The following is a 20,488-nucleotide window of genomic DNA, read 5'->3' on the forward strand; positions in this document are numbered from 1 at the left end:
TAAATTATTAACAATGATTTTTGACACTTTAAGAGGAAAATGCTAATTTTGCCACCCTAACGTACCTGGTAATGTTAAATTATAATGAGGATCTTTAACGTTATAGCATGGGCTATAATGTTAAATGTTTTGATGCTATGGTGGGAAAACATTACCTTTGCTTAACATTTGTATTAGTATAATTTATTTTATAATATATACATTGGAACTGATATTAGGTCCAGCAAATAATCCCAGACTGTCCACCATAGAAAATAAATTAACACTCAAAATAATTTACACACAAATAGTGGTAAAAGAAGTATAATTGGTCTAACAAGATTAGATATTCTTGTCAAAACATTTTAAACATACAGTAGGTAAAATCAGATGAGTTCCTGCAGTCATCGGTGCCTCTCATAAATGAAGATTCTTCCTCCAACTCCTCCGTCGGGAAAATGAGTGTGAAATATGTCTGTCGCTTTCCTGTAGTTGTTTTCACGCAGAAATGCTGTGATCTTCTACAACATAAAAGCGCACCAGCATTTAAGTAAGGATTTTAAGGCAGATTTGGCTGCACCTTTCCTTTACCTTTTCCATTACGTCAAAGAGAACCAAGTGAGTAGGAAGTGAATGTTCAAGTGGATACGAAGTTCGGAGCCAGAGAAGTGGGTCATTGATGAATCTTTCTGATTCAGTCTCATGGTCCAGCTGGCTGAGATCACGCAGGCCCTCGAGGAACCTCATCTTTAGTGGGCAGTGGACGTGGCTGCAAGGGGAGGAAAAATAACTGAAAATCTCCATACAGTGCATCCAGACAGTATACAGTGCTTTTGATCACATTTTGTCATATTATGACCTTACTCAAAAAATGGAATTATTCCCCCCCAACACTCTGGAATAATGTTTTTTGTTGGGACCTAAAGGGAAATGTACTTTCGGCAGTTTGCAAACATATTTGATTAAGGCTGCATTAGACATATATAATCATATCAATATAATTTCTAGTGTGCTCGTGTGGTGATTAATAAGTGGAAAGGAATGTGCAGGCTACAATGAATTTGTTCTCTACAAAGTATTGTGGAACAGGATGACCAGACAGGGAGGATATCTCAAGGCCGGTGAGGAACAACTCGTCTTTGTGGTCCAGACACCTGTGCTGAGCAGGGGAAAAACCCAAACGAGGAGGAGACGACCATCGACCAATCACCACACAATATTTTGCATGCTTGAATATTCATATTGTGTTTCTTTAAAACTGGGCAACCCGGAAGAATGTGTTGTCTCTTGATGGTCACAAGAACACACGAATCTTAGTGTGAGGGACCCGGGGGACCCAGGCGCCTGTATTAGCTTGCTTTGTCAGGATTAAACAATTGGTAAATTCGGCCTCATTGATCTACTGGTCTTCTCTTTGACAGAACGAACTCGCAAAATTGTTAGGTGTACCAGTGTGTGGATTAGGACGTAACAATGTTTTGAGTGGAGTGTTGATCGTAATTTGGAGTCAGATCAATAACTAAAATCCGTAGCCTAACAGACCCCAGGGAAAGAGCCTTTTTGCCAAACAGTATCTAATAAAATTGGCAGTGTTGAAATACAGGGAGCAGATAAGAAAATGAAAAGCCTACTAGAACATTTTTAAATTTCTTTGAGATTAAGCAGAGGTGGCGGCTCGGTGGAGCATAGGTTAGGAGGGTGCCGGTTCGATTCCACCTCCGACCCTCCCTGTATGGAGTTTGTATGTTCTCCCCGAGCCTGTGTGGGTTTCCTCCGGGCACTCCGGTTTCCTCCCACATCCCAAAAACATGCTTGATAGGTGTGAGTGCGAGTACGGATGGTTGTTCGTCTCTGTGTGCCCTGCGATTGGCTGGCAACCGGTTCAGGGTGTCCCCCGCCTACTACCCGATGACCGCTGGGATAGGCTCCAGCACGCCCGCGACCCCCGTGGGGACAAAGTGGTACAGAAAATTGATGGATGGATTAAGCAGAGGCATTCACCAATTGAACATGAGTTTGAATATGATTAGTTACCTCAGAACATTGCCACATCCCTCATTATAATTGGGTGTGCAAACTTGTGCAACCTCATTATCGTTTTTCTTTTTACAATTGAGTTGCACAGTTCATAGAGAAACACTCAGAAGGCTTTCCGGATCCCATGGAGCATTTGGCACCTGTAGTAAGGTGTTGAGTGGCAGGACATTGCAAAGAGGACGTCCGGCTGTGAGACATTGTGACAAAGGGCATGGATGTGGCTCATGACGTCCAGAGCTCCACGCTGGTGAATCAGGCCTGTGTAGAGAGCTAGGGGCAGGTTGGAGGCCAGCAAACCGGCAGTGGCTGCTCGTCGCCAAGCTTTCATACGAGCCATCGTTGCCCCTGGTAACACACGCAAATGCTTAAACATGAAATGGTTCAGCCATCCTTTATTCCAAACCCATCAAGCACTTATATTGTCAAGAGAAAATTCACAATACATTATAATGTCCATCATTGGCGTTAGTATGGGGAATATGCAAGCTCTGGTGGTGACCATATTTGGTGGAACTGACATGTTCCTTCATAGGCAACTATTGGTAACATACCCTCTTAAAGGTCAAATGTGAAGTAAATGACTTACATTAATTTTCTAAGTGGATGTGAAGAATAAATTCACCAGCTAATGAGCTTGAAATGTTGATTATCATGAAACCTCTGCCTGTGACGCTGTGACGCAGGGCAAAACATTGAAAGTTGTTAGCCTCAGAGACAATGTCTGCTCAGCTTTAGTATGCCGCCGTATAATATTTTGTCCAACACCGCAATAACCGAATTGGACTTGCATCTACCCTTGGCTCCAAGGCAGCACGGGGTCGCAGTGAAAGTACCGTTTTTTTCCATGTATAATGCGCAAAATTTAACTAATTTATTGTCCTAAAATCTGGGGTGCGCATTATACATGGGTAAAATTTTTTTACATTTTTTTTTTTTTTCTTTTTTTTTTTTTTTGTGAAGAAAATCATGGTACAACAATTTTTGAAGAAAATCTTGTCACGGATGGTTCTTTACAATGTCACTTTCCTCTTCATTTTAACCTAACTGATCGCGGTGGTGCCTTTCTGGGCAGTCGGAGAAATCAACGCCAACGAAAAAAATACATCCAGCCTAGTTAAGAAATCACCAGAAAGATCACCATGACAATTGTGAATAATAAATAAATAATTATTATATATATTATATATATTATTATTATAATAATAAATAATTGTGATAAACAACTGGAACATCACTCAAATATTGGTGATCCCGTTGAGAGTCTCACATATTTCTTCGCTATCGAGTTTGCTACTGCATGCGCAGTGATACTGACCGGCAGAATAACATCCGGTTGTTCCCAAAGATGATCTTTTTTCTGAAATAATTTTATGTTTACGGACTTAAGTAACCCGGCCGGGTCATACCAAAGACTATAAAAATGGGACCCATTGCCTCCCTGCTTGGCACTCAGCATTAAGGGTTGGAATTGGGGGGTTAGATCACCAAATGATTCCCGAGCGCGGCGCCGCTGCTGCTCACTGCTCCCCTCTCCCCCAGGGGATGGATCAAAATCACACGGGGATGGGTCAAATGCAGAGGACAAATTTCACCACACCCAGACGAGTGTGTGACGATCATTGGGACTTTAAAAAAAAAAAAGGAAAATTAAAAAAAAAAAAAAAAAAAAGTCAAAATTTGGGTGCGTATTATACATGGGTACAGGCTTTTTCCAGCATCGACATGCCATTTTTAGGGTGCGTATTATACATGGGGGCGCATTATACATGGAAAAAAACGGTAAGCCATTTTAAACTGAAAACGTTTTGAAACTGTATTAAGGTTTCAAATCAAAATAAGTTAATAAGGTGGGGCTTTTTGAAGTTCTTTGGCCGCCACCGTATGGATACTCTGATCTGATCACTCCATGACTTTGATCGAATGGGGTTTCCCATCTGTTGCTCTATGACTATTATGACTTTTTTTACGTACGGACGGACCGGTGACAGAAGCGACGGTGGCTGATGGCACTTTTAAAATGCATTACATGATGAATTAATTGAGATGAGCAAGCGAAGGGTGCCCAGGGCGTGGATGAAAGACGGATCGGCAAAATTTGGTAAACCGGCCACCTCTTACAGTACTAACTAAAGTGACTGAACAAATAACTATATATTATACAATAGGGGTTTTCAACTGGTTTTGTCCAAGGGACCACCATTATGAACAAGAAGCAACCCGGGGACCACAGCTTTGGCAGAATGTTATTTTATTTTTCACTGAGGATAGACCCATACAGGCTATTTATTTGCAACTGTATGTCTATTTTGGGAATCTCAGCTACATTTGACATAATTTGGATGGGTAAATGATTTCACAAAATTATCTGGAAAATAAATTAAGTCTAAATAATAAACACATTTTAGTTTTAAAAATGTTACAATCATTTTACATTTCCAATTTCGCGGCCCACCTGCAATACAGCGACAGACCACTAAAGGGCCTCGGACCCCCAACTGACGATCCCTGTTATACAACATTTAAGATAAGGTAATATAACGTCTTCAATAGAGTGAAAGACAATGTGGTAGTATCTAAATTCATATTCATGATGATGTCACCATTTTCAAGTGACTACTCATGTACTATCCATAACAAAACAGAAAATACTGCAGGAAACAGTCAAGCTCAAAGAGAATTTCCACACTAGATTGTGTGAGTAAATAGTTGTAACAGGGCCTTACCACAGAAGATCATACAAAAGGGAAGCACAGGGTAGATGAATCTAAACTCCTTGTGAGGAAGCAGGCTGAAAACAAATTGAGTATGGTACAAGCTGACAAGGATTCCTACAAGTAGTAAAGAAAGAGAGACAATTATGATGCTTTACCTGTATGCCCCGATGGTCCAGGCAATGGCCACCAGCAGGATTTTGTACCTTCTAAAAGCCAGGAAGCATCCAAATAAAAAGAATGGCAGATGGGGGCCAATTATGACCGGGAAGCCCTGAGTGAGGTACCAGTGCCATGGGTGGGTGCCGAAATAACTGGCCAATCCGTCCAAGACATTTACCTTCAGGAAGTTGAAATGTACGAAGACCCACTACACAAAAGAAAACAACTGATGAACCAAAAACATCCTTTAATTCGCATCCACTAGACACTGGTGCAGTGGCACACTGGACAGTGGCACCTTCAGAAATTTTTCATTCGGGTGGACAAATATGGAGACCCTTAAATTCCTGGGGTGATATACCAAAACTAAAAGCCATACTTTCAGCATATAATTATACCAGTGGAGTCAAACTCGTTTATCGAAGTTATGGTTTCTTTCAGAGGGCCATTATTATAACGGTGAAACTAATTAAGGGTGACTGGTAAAAAAAAAAAAAAAAAAAAAAAAAAAAGGTTGCGACCAATCACGGCTCAGCTTGCGAACATGAGGTGAGCCACGACTGGTCGGTACCTGAGCCATTAGCACATGTAATGTCATTTTCGGTTGACAACTAACTATATTTCACTGCTGAATATTGATTAATAAATGCAAAATATGTTCATTAAAACGCACACATTGCGATGCTAGTTTACCCTCATCATAGAATAGATTTCTATGGAGTTCACATCTCTGGAAAACTCAACATTTCGGGATTTGCAGGAATCTTTGGATTACAGATCTTTAGTCTTTTTACAGAAGATGTGACGACATCATCAACAATTGCGTAGTTGTGTTCAGCGAGTGTATATATTTCACCTTTTCATAGAAAATGGAGTCAATTATGGTTGGAATCACAATGGCCAAAGCCCTACAAAGGAGACAAAAGCACTGTTAGCCCTAAACAGGCGTGAAAAAAAAGAAATATGATGGTCAAATTAGAAACACAATTACCCAATGGGAATGTAGTTGTGCACCACCAGTCTCAGTTTGTTGTCTTCTTGCCAGAAATGATAAATCAACAGCGGAAGCCAGAGAATCAAGGCCGTCGGGCGAACAATAGCGGCCAGTGCAACGAGGCTCAAATATTTTTTGCTGAAGGGGAAAAAGCACGAACGAGGTGTCAACCAGACATTCGTGGCACATCTAGAAATGTTGATGACATGAAGTAGACCTGCTGTGTGTTTTGGATCCAGGCAGGGGGAAGTAACAGAGAGCAAGGCAAGTGATGGTGGCCTCCACGCTGTTACTCAGCGTTCTGCTGCAACAATACCATGTGAACCACGAGCACAGGTGGCAGAAGAACTGCACGCACAAACGCAATCAAAACATGATGGAATGGATATTTCCTCAAGAAAGAAACAGGTAGGGCTAGGTACCGTCCATTTCGCAACATGTTGATTTTCCAGCTCTTCAACAAGGAAGAGGAATTTGAAATCTGCAAACGCAGTAAATAGTGCATGAAGTAGGCGGGGCAGCCATATCTGCAGAGAAAACAAACTAATTTAAATAAAAGATCATATCTGAACTAAACATGACTGAATGAACAGATGAAAAATAATACACTTGCCATAATATACACAGAGTCACAGTGTATCCAATGTAGTACTTTATAGATGATGGCGAAAAAGAGGGGATAGGTGAAGCCTCTTATGCCTTCCTTCCATTCCCATGTCAGATGGCCATAAGTCACATTGTTAAGGTGTTCACAAAAATGGTAATATAAGTTTACTGAATGTGACTAGCTGATTTAACTACATTTTTGGTGTGTACTAAGTTTGAGACCAAAGTCCACTGGGATAGGCTCGAGTTGAAAAAAAGGACACGGCTGAAAAAATGCATAGATGCTGTCAAAATGAATTGAGTTTAAAGAATATTTGAAGGCCATGTGGTGGGCGACTTCCACAGCCTGCCAGTACTCATCTGGAACGAAGCTGCTCTGAACCAGAAAACAGTTCAAGACGCGGAAAATAACACAAAATGATGCAATCCTCAGCACTTCTGTATAGAGAAAAGAAACAATAACTTTACACTGGAGTGAATAGACAAAGCTATCACAACCTTCTAATGACATCACACTGTATAGGGGAACTAACCCACCTGTGCTGAGAGAGGCATTGTCTTTGGTTTTTAACGGTGATTCGGTTTCCCCAAGTTTCACCTCCGTCCCATTCCTCTCGAACCGTGAACGCTGTCTTAAAGTCTCCATGTGGATTTTGAGTCCTTACACCTGCTGCAGACGCGCGGCTAGAGCAGGGGAGGAAATCTACTTGGTTTACTCTCTGCGTGGAAATGAGACGTGTGTAACCTGGCTCGCACGCCACCTCCCCAAAGTTTAAAAAGAAAAAGTCATTTATTTTGAGAAGACGGAAAAGGCAAACGCAGCGACCTCATTTAATCACGTGCAACTGACATACATGTTCAAATGAACTAAATCTAAAGGATCCTTTTCTTTCACGGAATTTTGTGAATTATTTCGTCATTAAAATAGCGATAGTGTTTATTTCTTGCTCAAGTACACGGGCAAGTAGGGAGGAGTCACAGCGTTCTTCGTGCCTGCCTACTTCGCACACAATGTTTGTCTTTATGTCGAAAAATATTGATGTTTATATGTACTACACATGCTTACCTACATTCTACTAAATATGTGTGCGACATTTAGTCATTCTGATAGGCCAGAATACCAGTGAAATTGATTTTTATGTTTTTTTTTTTCAGGTCTACAATTATACTCTATGCACAATATACATACACGTGTTTTTTTAATTGTGTGTGCAATTTATGACTTATCATTGGTAAATATTCAATTCTGCGTGTGAATTGTTGAATATACATTTGTTGAGCAGGCTTTTTACACCACCGTAGCACGGTTTCAAAATGTTCACACACATACTCAGGTCTCAGATATTCAAGTACAGCGATCCCTCGTTTTTTCGCGGGGGCTGCGTTCCAGAACCACTCGCGAAAAACGGAAATCCGCGAAATAGATACAGTACGGTCAAACCTCGGTTTTCAACCACAATCGGTTCCAGAAGGCGGTTCGAGAAGTGAATCGGTCGAATTCCGAATCTATTGTCCCATTACAAATAATGGAAAAAAAAAATCCGTTCCAAGACAAAAAAGAAAACTCCTTTTTTAAGCGTTTTTTCATTTGTGCATTTTTGTCCGATCGCGCAACTGCAGCGCACCGCCGAACGCGCAACCGTAGCGCGCCGCCGACCACGCAACTGCACCGCGCTGGTCGCATTATAGTGACAGAGCCGTCGCTGAAATTTAGAAAATATTTTTAAAGTCCTGATGTACTTTCCAAAATTTAAGTGAACCTCAGTGCGCAGGGAGCTTAATTTGGTCCAATCGCGCAACCGCAGCGCGTCGGGCGCTCACTGTCGCATTGCTTTAAGAGCGTCTTTGTGTTTTAGGATGGCTTTACTGCTCCCACTTGCTTTCTTTGGAGGCATGATTAACATGTTCGTCCTTCGCTTCCAAAGAGGACCATGTGACTTCACAGTGTCTTATGTATGCGGAGATGGCTGATGAGGCCAATCCCTGCACGGAATGACCGGTTGCAGTGGGGGCAGGTTAGGGTTGAGGGCTGGTTGGGTGGGAGAGAAGAACTGTCTTTTGTTTTGCGAAGCTGTCGTTTCCGTTCCGCTTTGTGGATGCGTCGCTTTTCAAAGTCTGCAACGCCGTGCTTGACTGCAGAGCGCCAGTTTGGTCAGTCTTGGGCATCGACCTCCCAGGTCTCTGGGTCCAGACCGCAGCTTTTGAGACTGGCCTTTAGGGTGTCCTTGTACCGCTTCCGCTGGCCGCCACGAGAGCACTTGCCAAGGTGTAGTTCGCCGTACAGAAACCTTTTTGGAAGGCATTCTTCTGGCATGCAGCAGACATGACCAGCCCATCTCATGTGGAAGGCATTGAGCTGCTTTGGATGTCGGCTGTAGACGGTCCATGTCTCACAGGCATAGAGCAAGGAGGGGAGGACAAGGAGTAGGATTAGGGGTTAATACAATCCTCAAAGTAACGAAAATACAATAACGAACGGAGTCAGTCGGCATCCGGGCCGCGCGGTTGGGTTTTCTCGGGTCCTTTCGGCTCATCTCGCGAGGTTCGACCTCCGAATTTTGTTCGACAACCGAAGCAAAAAAATCTAGAATTTTTGTTCGAATTCCGATTTATTCGGGAACCGGGACGTTCGAAAACCGAGGTTTGACAGTATATGCATTATTTAGAAATTTAAATACCAATGTATTGAAATTTCCAACAAATAGTATTTCTTGTTGGTCGCTACAGTGCATGGGTGCATTGTAAGTTTTATTAAAAGTGTGGTTTACCTTGCCAAGTAATGTCAAGTGTCCAACCTCATGCATAGCGAAACCAAAGTGTGTCATGGTTGCGCATGAATCTCCTGTTGCATTGTGGTCCAGTATTCAAAGCAATATTCGAGCTTTTTAAACCCTCTCTCGCTGACCAGTGACGTGCGGTGAGGTTGATGACTGGGGAGGCACTGACGCCCCCCCCCGGGTAAAATTTGTCCGACACCTAACCGTGTCACAAAAAAGGTTGGGGAACGCTGCTCCAGAGTAGCTTATTCATTATTTAATTTGAACTATTTTAATTAAAATCCCATATCAGCAGTCGTCACACATAAAAACACTCAAAGCACATGGAATCAAATATTTGTTTTCGATCGTGCGTACCACACCGTTTGAAAAGACATGCTCCGAAGTCTCGTTGTCCGAATCAAACCTTTTAACTCCGGAGTTGGTCTTCCTTTACTGATGACCTCCTGCTTCGACCGAAAATCCAAAGTTGAAAATCGTTTGAGTTTGCATATGTAATCCTACATTGTAAAACGAAATGTAAAAACAAAAAAAACGAATGTAAAACAAAATAAATGGACGACTGCTCCTCAGTTGTGAACTGGAGATCACTTATTCTATAGGTGGGCGCATGAAGCATCCCAGGATCACTAGCGCTCCCTGCCATAAGGCTGGAGAACTTTTTTTCGTTTTCCGTTGGGTCTCTTTTCAAAGCCGTTTTGTTCATCTAAAGCAGGGGTATCCAAACTTTTTGCAAGGAGGGCCAGATTTGACAAAGGGAAGGGACCCGGGGCCCAAAAGTTTTTTCTGACATTTTTTAACTCCAAAAACGTCATGCAAATACACACTGTTGTAAAAAAAATTAATTGTCCCAATTGTCTTTATTTTTTAAATGACAAAATAACCAAATATAAGCCACTCAGGCAGATGAGAACAACTCTAAAAACACAAATTCTGCCTTTCATTCATATCTGAAGAGTCAGATAACATTAAACAAACTGTAGGAAATACCTTAAAATTACACAAGTTTAAAATTATTTTTGTCATGAAGTGAATGGAGCTGAGCGACCAAATGCACCTTGGACCAGGGTTTATTGAACGAACTCAAAAGACAAACTATAGTTGCTCGACTAGGGACGTGAATAACAGAACAGAACAGAACAGAACAGACTGGAGACTAGAAACAAGAAGACATGAGACGAGAGACGAGAACAATCCGACAGGGAGTGACACGCAGACAGGACTTATATACATGACAGGTAACGAGAGGCAGGTGACGGCAATTACATAGCTTGTGAGCACAGGAGGGGAGGGGCAAGCACACAGACACGCGAACTGAAAGTATGACATTAAAACAAGGAAACAAACTGTGACAGATCTTGACAGTACCCCCCCCCCCCCCCCATCAAGGGACGTCTCAAAAAGCAAAAATCCAAAACTGTGTAACAAGGGGCGGGAGGGAACGGGGAGGCCTCCGCACGCCACATGCCGCCGAAGGCCGACTGGGTGACGGCCGCTGGATCCGCGCCGCCGGAACTGGTGAGGGCCGCAGCATCCGCGCTGTCGGAACTGGGTCAGGGCAGCGGTCGCACGTCACGCACCGCCAAAGGCCGACTGGGTGACGGCCGCTGGATCCACGCCGCCGGAACTGGTGGTGACCGCAGCATCCGCGCTAGAGATGCACCGATCCGACTTTTTCAGTTTCGATACCGATACCGTGGCTTTGCGTATCGGTCGATACCCGATACCGATCCGATATTATGGTTGACTTAACAAGCTACATACCTCTACATGTGGAACAGAAAAGACTAAAGGCAATGGCATCAGGCATGACTACACAGTTCATTCCTAAGACAAAATGTAACAAGATAAAGCAGATTCATGCAATGAACTATTTATTTGTAACAAAAATTGTGCAACAGCAGCAATAAAGTGTATAAGCATTTAAATTCAAGTAAATTAGGATACAAACTTCTTAAAAAAAAAAATACAAATGTTGCAGCTGAAACTGCACTGGGCAAATATAGAAAGGGTGATCAAGCACACAGTAACCAAATATTAAAATAAATAGTAAACATGTAAACATTAGGTGCCGTTCCACATCACTCATGACCTGTTGATGCTCTAAATCAGTGGTTCCCAAACTTTTGCAGGCTGGCGCCCCCTTTGGCTCCCCAGTGAATTCCTAGCGCCCCCCCCAAGGCACATATGGAAACAAGTGTCTTGACCTGAATTAATTGATCGTCGATAAAAAAAAAAATTCTGTGCGGCTTGGCGGCCCGGTACCAAGTGACCCACGGACCGGTACCGGTCCGCGGCCCGGTGGTTGGGGACCACTGCCCTAACCAGCTCAACACAACACGGCGCGTTCTGGCGAGTCCCCAATTTCATGTTGACTTGAACTCAAGATGATGTTGACCGCCAGAGTGCGGTTTTTATTAGAGATACAATTCTGAACATTACAAGCTTGAAATTATAAACCTGAGCTTTTGCTTTTGTAGTCTATGCTGTCGGATCTGACTGGGCCAGAGCGGCGTGTTGTGTACAAATCGACTGCCGCCCCCCTACCGCCCCCCTACCCCCCCTTTCTTCCTCGCCGCCCCCCCAGATCTTTCCACCGCCCCCAGGGGGGCGGTACCGCCCACTTTGGGAACCACTGCTCTAAATGCTCATTTAAGCAGCAATGAGAAGTGCTCCCTGAAAACAAGCTCCGCTTAGGACTAGTACTATAACTGGCAGTACTACCACCACCCCTGGCAACATTAGCTTTGCGGACATTACAAACTGCCGTCGAGCTAGTTGGCGTGTTCAGTTTAAAGTACCTCCACACAGCTGACTCTTTCGTTCGCTCCATGTTTGCGTTTGTTTAGAAAACTCTCGTGGCATGCGGCACACGTGCTGCTGACGTATGACGTAGCCGCGTCCCGCGGCACACGTGCTGCTGACGTATGACGTAGCCCGCGTCCCAATAGATTAAGGAAAGGATCGGCTCGCAGATCGGCTGCATTTTCCGATACCCGATCCATCAATTTTGTTGATATCGGGGCCGATATCCGATCCAGATATCGGATCGGTGCATCTCTAATCCGCGCCATCGGGACTGGGTCGGGGGGCGGCCGTGCGTCACGCGCCGCTGAAGGCCAGCTCTGTGGCTACCATGCAGCAGTTGCGGGAGCCGGCAACGGTTGGTCCAAGCGCTGGTCGCTGAATTGGTCGGATTGTTCTGTCGTGAAGTGAATGGAGCTGGGCGACCAAATGCAGCTTGGACCAGGGTTTATTGAACCAACTCAAAAGACAAACTATAGACGCTCAACTAGGGACGTGAATAACTGAACACAAAGATAAAATAAGACGAGAACAGACAAGCAACTAGAAGAAACAAGAAGACAAGACGAGAACAATCCGACAGGGAGTGACACGCAGACAGGACTTAAATACATGACAGGTAAAGAGAGGCAGGTGACGGCGATTACATAGATTGTGAGCACAGGAGGGGAGGGGCGAGCACACAGACACGCAAACCAAAACTATGATATTAAAACAAGGAAACAAACTGTGACAGATCTTGACCATTTTTGCCTCATGAACATTTTAAACAGGAGTTATGTAAGTAATGCAAAGTTGTCTGTTATTATTAAAATAAGTGAATTTTGCTCTTTTCATTTACAATATCTTTCAGAAAGTAATAGTTTGTGTCACGTCTACAGGTTCATAACATCTACAGTATTAACATGGCCACTTCGTAATAATCAATATTACCGTAATTGTCCATGTATAATACGCCCCCATGCATAATACGCACCCTAAAAATGGCATGTCGATGCTGGAAAAAAGCCTGTACCCATGTATAATACGCACCCAAATTTTGACTCTTACTTAAGTCCGTAAACGTAAAATTATTTCAGAAAAAAGATCATCTTTGGGAACAACAGCAGAGAAGAAAGGAACAAGGCAAAGTGTTGTGAAATAAAATATTACCTGTAATACGCATTTTGTTATTTGCTGATTGAAACTGCTAATTAAACTGTGAATTGAAACTAATAGGTAGAGAACTGAACTCTCGCTCTTTATATAGCTGACGTGTCTTGCGCATCCGTTCTGCGCATACTGTCATGGCGGCCTCCGTATGATATCCGGTCTGCGATGGAGATTAAAAAACAAACAATATTTGACAATAACACACCATCAAGGATTGCACCATTGCATCAAACGATGTGTCGTCAATTATGAATTTTACTGACTGTGTTGGGCAGGATGGCTGAATGCGATGCGCGATTGACGTGTCTTGCGCATCCGTTCTGCGCATACTGTCATGGCGGCCTCCGTATGATATCCGGTCTGCGATGGAGATTAAAAAACAAACAATATTTGACAATAACACACCATCAAGGATTGCACCATCGCATCAAACGATGTGTCGTCAATTATGAATTTTACTGACTAAGTGTGTTGGGCAGGATGGCTGAATGCGATGCGCGATTGACAACAAACAAGAAGAAAGGTGATTTCAAGTTTTATTTCGAGGGAGATTTTCTTAAAAAATTGTTGTACCCATGCATAATGCGCACCCCAGATTTTAGGACAATAAATTAGTTAAATTTTGCGCATTATGCATGGGAAATCACGGTAAGTAATATTTACTTTTGATTTACTTTTGACTCACAGCCCCGCATGAAGAATCGCTGTTGTGATGCCAATCAGCCTGGAGCTGCTTCACTTGATCAGCGCGGTCACTCCCTGTTCGCTTGTCGTATGTGTTTGCATGTTTAGTCTGATAGTGTCTCTTTAGGTTGAAATCCTTAAACAAGGCAACCGTCTCTTTACAAATTAGAAAAACACAATTGCCTTGATTTTCAGTTAAGAAGTATTTTAATTCCCATTTCTCTTGAAAGCGACGGCCCACAATGTCAACTTTCCTCGTTTTCTCTGCAGTCGCCATGGCAGAAATGAGCGGAGAGGTGTGGTGCTGTCACCTTTTGGTAATAGGAGGAATTACAGTTTCAAGTTTCATGATTTTTTTTATTCAGTATGACAGTGCAGGCGGGCCATAAATAATACATTATAAGACCGAAGCTACGGGCCGTATGAAATCTGACCGGGGGCCAGATTTGGCCCGTGGGCCGGACTTTGGACACTTTGATCTAAAGAAACACGACGTTACAAATGTAATGTTCTGTACTCACGCTAGGTACAAACTGTATCAGGACAACGACATGCAAAACTAATCTTTTAATGAAGATTGCAGGAGCAGGAAAACATGCTGCATTCAGGAAGGCGTATGCTTCCAACCTCCGGCTACTACATTCTGTGTAATCCTAATGTTACGGACCAATCAGGACAAGATATTTGGTAGATACCCAATACGATAGGCTAACGTTACTGAACTGGCAGAGTATTACAACAGACAGATGACAAAAAACACTAGATATTATATACATCATCTTAACTACGGAAATTAGTTAATGTAGCCACAGTGTTTGAACACTTACAGCGACATAGAGACAGACAGCAGTTCAGTCTAACTGCATAGCCTGTCAGCATAGGCAGCCGTGTGATTACGCAATCCTCAGAGGAGGCAAGGCAGGAGGTTGCCTCCTCCGAGTGACTCGTCTTCGGTTTTAACATCCATCCATCCATCCATCCATCCATCCACACATCCATCCATCCATCCATCCATCCATCTTCTTCCGCTTATCCGGGGTCGGGTCGCGGGGGCAGCAGCTTTAGGTGGGACTCCCAGACTTCCCTCTCCCCAGCCACTTCATCCAGCTCATCCCGGGGGATCCCAAGGCGTTCCCAGGCCAGCTGAGAGACATAGTCTCTCCAGCGCGTCCTGGGTCGTCCCCGGGGTCTCCTACCGGTGGGACGTGCCCGGAACACCTCCCCAGGGAGGCGTCCAGGAGGCATCCTGATGAGATGCCCGAGCCACCTCATCTGGCTCCTCTCAACGTGGAGGAGTAGCGACTCTACTCCGAGTCTCTCCCGGATGACCGAGCTTCTCACCCTATCTCTAAGGGAGAGCCCAGACATCTTGCGGAGAAAACTCATTTCGGCCGCTTGTATCCGGGATCTCGTTCTTTCGGTCACGACCCATAGCTCGTGACCATAGGTGAGGGTAGGAGCGTAAATCGACCGGTAAATTGAGAGCTTTGCCTTTCTACTCAGCTCTCTCTTCACCACGACAGACCGGTACAGAGTCCGCATTACTGCCGACGCTGCACCGATCCGCCTGTCGATCTCGCGCTCCATCCTCCCCTCACTCGTGAACAAGACTCCAAGATACTTGAACTCCTCCACTTGGGGCAGGATCTCATCCCCGATCCAGAGAGGGCATACCACCCTTTTCTGACCGAGGACCATGGACTCGGATTTGGAGGTGCTGACCCTCATCCAGACCGCTTCACACTCGGCTGCGAACCGCTCCAGTGAGAGCTGGAGATCACGGCCTGAAGAAGCCAACAGCACCACGTCGTCTGCAAAAAGCAGAGACGCGATGCTGAGGTCCCCAAACCGGACCCCCTCAACTGCGCCTAGAAATTCTGTCCATAAAAATTATGAACAGAATCGGTGACAAAGGGCAGCCTCGGCGGAGTCCAACCCTCACTGGGAACGAATCCGACTTACTGCCGGAAATGCGGACCAAACTCTGGCATCGGTGATACAGGGACCGAACCGCCCTTATCAGTTGGCTCGGCACCCCGTACTCCCGAAGCACCCTCCACAGAACCTCCCGAGGGACACGGTCGAGCGCCTTCTCCAAGTCCACGAAACACATGTGGACTGGTTGGGCGAACTCCCATGCACCCTCGAGGATCCTGCCGAGGGTGTAGAGCTGGTCCACTGTTCCACGGCCAGGATGAAGGCCACACTGCTCCTCCTGAGTCCGAGGTTCGACCTCCCGACGGACCCTCCTCTCCAGCACCCCTGAATAGACCTCACCAGGGAGGCTGAGGAGTGTGATTCCCCTGTAATTGGAACACACCCTCCGGTCCCCCTTCTTAAAGAGGGGAACCACCACCCCAGTCTGCCAATCCAGAGGCACTGTCCCCGGTGTCCACGCAATGTTGTAGAGGCGTGTCAGCCATGACAGCCCCACAAATCCAGAGCCTGTAAGAACTCCGGGCGGATCTCATCTACCCCCGGGGCCTTGCCACCGAGGAGTTTTTTAACTACCTCAGTGACTTCGACCCCAGAGATTGGAAAGTCCGCCTCAGAGTCTCCAGGCCCTGCTTCCTCAATGGAAGGCGTATAGGTGGAATTGAGGAGGTCTTCGAAGTATTGTCCCCACCGACTCACGACGTCCTGAGTCGAGGTCAGCAGCACGCCATCCCCACTGTAAACAGTGTTGACGTTGCACTGCTTCCTCCTCCTGAGACGCCGGATGGTGGACCAGAACTTCCTCGAAGCCGTCCGGAAGTCATTCTCCATGGCCTCACCAAACTCCTCCCACGGCCAGGTTTTTGCCTCAGCAACCGCCGAAGCCGCGTTCCGCTTGGCCATCCGGTACCTGTCAGCTGCCTCCGGAGTCCCGCAGGCCAAAACGGCCCGATAGGACTCCTTCTTCAGCTTGACGGCATCCCTTACCGCCGGTGTCCACCAGCGGGTACGGGGATTGCCGCCACGACAGGCACCAACGACCTTACGGCCACAGCTCCGGTCGGCCGCCTCAACAATGGAGGCGCGGAACATGGTCCACTCAGACTCAATGTCCCCCGCGACGTGAGAAAAGCTCTGCCGGAGGTGGGAGTTGAAGCTCTTCCTGACAGGGGATTCTGCCAGACGTTCCCAGCAGACCCTCACAAAGCGTTTGGGTCTGCCAGGTCGGACCAGCATCTTCCCCCACCATCGGAGCCAACCCACCACCAGGTGGTGATCAGTTGACAGCTCCGCCCCTCTCTTCGCCCGAGTGCCCAAAACATGCGGCCACAAATCCGATGACACGACTACAAAGTCGATCATCGAACTGCGGCCTAGGGTGTCCTGGTGCCAAGTGCACACATGGACACCCTTATGCTTGAACATGGTGTTCATTATAGAAAATCCGTGTCGAGCACAGAAGTCCAATAATAGAACACCGCGGTTTTAACATAACTATAGAAATTCAGCAATTTTGGTTCAAAATGATACAAAACTACTGAAATTAAAAGGAAAATTACTTTATAATACAAACAATTGAATTTGTTTTTCCCCCTTTTCATGATGGAAGGGGAGGCACGGCCTCCCTTGCCTCCTCTGACCGCACATCCCTGTCTATATTAAAGACGTCAATCGCCGTCAGTCCTCGCTGTTTCGTCTGCTTTGACACACGCACGTCTACCACCTGATTTCTGTTTGCTCGATCCACTGTGTAATGAGATGCCACCGCGATGCACGACGCAAGCTTGCTGACCTGCGCTATCAGCGTGTATTTAAACGCCATTCTCCTGTCACTTATAAACTCGCAAAGAAGCGCTTTCGCGAGAGATTAAGTGCGAAGTGGCGAGGGATCACTGTAATATTCACGCATTGTAAACGGCTGTGCCTCCTCTGTCCGCGAGGACGCAGTGCCCAACCCAACTGGTTGTTGAGCTCCACATGGCTGTCGTAAGCATTTTGGGAACCCAGTGGCAGCTGACGTTGGGCTTGGGATTCTGGCAGTGTGTGAGGTCTTGAATGTGTTTTTGGATGAGAGAGACAACAAGGATGTGGGTTTAAGAGTGAGCTCGTGAGGAAAGCGGAAGCAGCATAGTGGATGACAGTCACTCGTCCGGTTTCTGAACAAACAGTTGTCTTGTTCATATTTGCGTTTCCGACTCTCGTGGGAGACACCTGAATTTCAGCTGTATCTCCCATGTTTACATTGTGCTCCTTTTTGCCGAGGGGGAGACTATGCACTCGAACTAAAACTATAGGGTTGGGTTTTGAACTAGGGTTAGGGTTTTGAAGTAGTGTTTCAAATTTGGTATAGGGTTTTGATGTAGGGTTTCAAATTGGGGTTAGGATTTCAAAGTAGGGTTTCAAACTGAGGTTAGGGTTTTAGAGTAGGGTTTCATATTAGGGTTAGGGTTTCCAACTGGGCTTAGGTTTTCCAACTAGGGTTAGGGTTTCAAAGTAGGGTTGCAAACTAGAATTCCAAATTAAAGGACATACCGTAGCGTGCAGGCATACAAATTCAGAGACCACTCTAATAAATATGGCTCGAGCATGACCTGCCGCAATACTTGACCGGTCAATATTAGTGAAAAAAGGTGGCCGGTATTTTTGATCAAAGCCTTCCATGGCCGATCATCACAGCCGATCATCACTAGGGCTGTGCAGATTGATCCAAGTATCGATAGAATCAATGTCAATGTGAGTATTGGTATCACATCGATACCAAATGGCTAGTATTGATCATTTACATTTATATTTCCATGATTTCAGTTCTTCTCAAATTCCTTTTTTAAAGTGACGGACATTTTACGCTAAGCTATGCGTATTATGTTTTGTTTGAGCTTTTCCATTTACCAGCGAGTTGTTCATTATTCTGGCACAACATAAAATACACTGCCTGCGTGAGAATAGCTTGAAGTGAACTGCAAGTAAACTACCTGAAAGCAGAGTGCGTAATTTATCCTCTTGTGTTCTCTCTGATTGGCAGTGCAAGGCCAGCGGAAAGGAAACCAAAACAACGGTTAATAAGGTTGCACAAATGAGCCTTTTTAAGAATCAAATCAAAACAAACTAGGAGAAAGTGTCTGGACTAAGGGAATTTAATTTAAGAGATGCGGGGACTATGAAACAATCCAGGAAGATTCAATCCATTGAAGATATTGAGGCACAGTTAAGAACTCAACAACAAATATTAATTTGCACAAAACATGTTATTCAATGGCAGCACGGTGAGGCACGTCCGCCTCACGGTTCAGAACTGCAGGGTTCAATTCCAGCTCCAGCCTTCTCCTGTGGAGTTTGCCTGTTCTCCCTGTTCTCTGCGTGGGTTTCTTCCGGGTACTCCTATTTCCTCCTACATTACAAAAACATGTGCTCCAAATTGTCCGTAGGTGTGATTGTGGATGGTTCTTTGTCCATGTTTGTCTATTGGCTGGCAACCAGTTTAGGGTGTCCTACGCTTACTGCCCGAATTCAGCTCGGATAGGCTCCAGCCTCCCCAGCAGTAGGTCTGACTGGTTCAGACACCAGCAGTACGGAACCTCGTGCTTATCCGTTCACAGAGGCAGAGAGGCGCAACATGTCTAAGGAAAGGACTGAGGAATGTTATCGTGCAGTGACAAAGTTTGTAGTTAAAGGCTTGCACCCATTTGCCACTGTAGAAGCCCCTAATTTTTGGTAGGTGATCAATTCTATTGTAGGAGAATATCTGCAGGGGCGGCTCGACGGCGGCGCGGAAAACGAGCCGGAGCACTCGTAAGGCTGAGGCAGAGAGGGTTCCGTTCTGCCCTACCGTCAATTCATCTGGCGAATGTCCGCTCCCTGGCGAACAAGATGGACGAACTGCTGCTCCTCACTTCAAGGAACACGGACTTCAGCAGATCCGCCGCGCTGTGCTTTGTGGAAACGTGGCTCAGCGAACAAACCCCCCACCACGCCGTGGAGCTAGCCGGGTTCAGGCTAACGCGAGCAGATCGCAGCGCGGAGCTCTCCGGAAAATCAAAGGGAGGTGGTCTCTGTTTCTACATTAATGAACGTTGGTGTACTGATGTCACGGTGTTGAAAGAGTTTTGCAGCCCTCTCCTAGAAACACTTTTCATAAACTGCCGGCCGTTCTATTCACCACGGGAGTTCTCCTCGATCGTCATGGCGGCTGTTTACATTCCACCACACGCACGTGCGAGTGAAGCCACGCAGATGCTGGCTGACCAGGTAACAGACATGGAGAAACTTCTACCAAATTCACTAATCATTGTTCTGGGTGATCTTAACAGGGCGAACCTCGCACACGAACTCCCCAGATACAGACAGCACGTAACGTGTCCCACCAGAGGGACACAGACTATGGACCACTGCTACACCGTGATTAAGGATGCATACCACTCTGCGGCTCGTGCAGCTTTAGGACTCTCGGACCACTGTCTAGTTCATCTGATCCCGGCCTACAGGCAGAAACTAAAAACTTCTAAGCCTGTGGTGAGGACTGTGAGGAAGTGGACAGTGGAGTCAAGGCAGGACCTCCAAGCCTGCTTTGACTGCACCGATTGGGGAGCTTTCGAAGCTGCAACTTCAGACTTGCATGAACTCACTGACACTGTCACATCATACATCAG

General features: G+C 45.5%; 1 protein-coding gene across 2 annotated transcripts; it reads right to left on the reverse strand.

Annotated features, from left to right (window-relative positions):
• Positions 1 to 161: 161 nt before the first annotated feature.
• Positions 162 to 7,264, reverse strand: LOC119128512 (GPI mannosyltransferase 3-like). Of its 2 annotated transcripts, XM_037260992.1 has the most exons (12): positions 7,027 to 7,260; positions 6,804 to 6,951; positions 6,497 to 6,614; positions 6,306 to 6,410; positions 6,101 to 6,231; positions 5,881 to 6,021; positions 5,746 to 5,797; positions 4,886 to 5,097; positions 4,740 to 4,804; positions 2,157 to 2,361; positions 571 to 748; positions 162 to 500 (listed from the first exon to the last, which is right to left on the reverse strand). In XM_037260992.1, the coding sequence occupies exons 1-12, from the start codon at positions 7,133 to 7,135 to the stop codon at positions 384 to 386; spliced, it is 1,581 nt and encodes a 526-aa protein (XP_037116887.1). In that variant the 5' UTR covers positions 7,136 to 7,260; the 3' UTR covers positions 162 to 383. The 2 variants fall into 2 exon arrangements, 1 of the variants encoding a protein (XP_037116887.1); XR_005099029.1 differs by lacking the exon at positions 162 to 500 and having other exon boundaries at positions 585 to 872; positions 1,990 to 2,361; positions 7,027 to 7,264.
• Positions 7,265 to 20,488: the final 13,224 nt, after the last annotated feature.

The sequence above is a fragment of the Syngnathus acus genome, chromosome 10, assembly GCF_901709675.1.
Source record: "Syngnathus acus chromosome 10, fSynAcu1.2, whole genome shotgun sequence".
Lineage (NCBI taxonomy): Eukaryota > Metazoa > Chordata > Actinopteri > Syngnathiformes > Syngnathidae > Syngnathus > Syngnathus acus.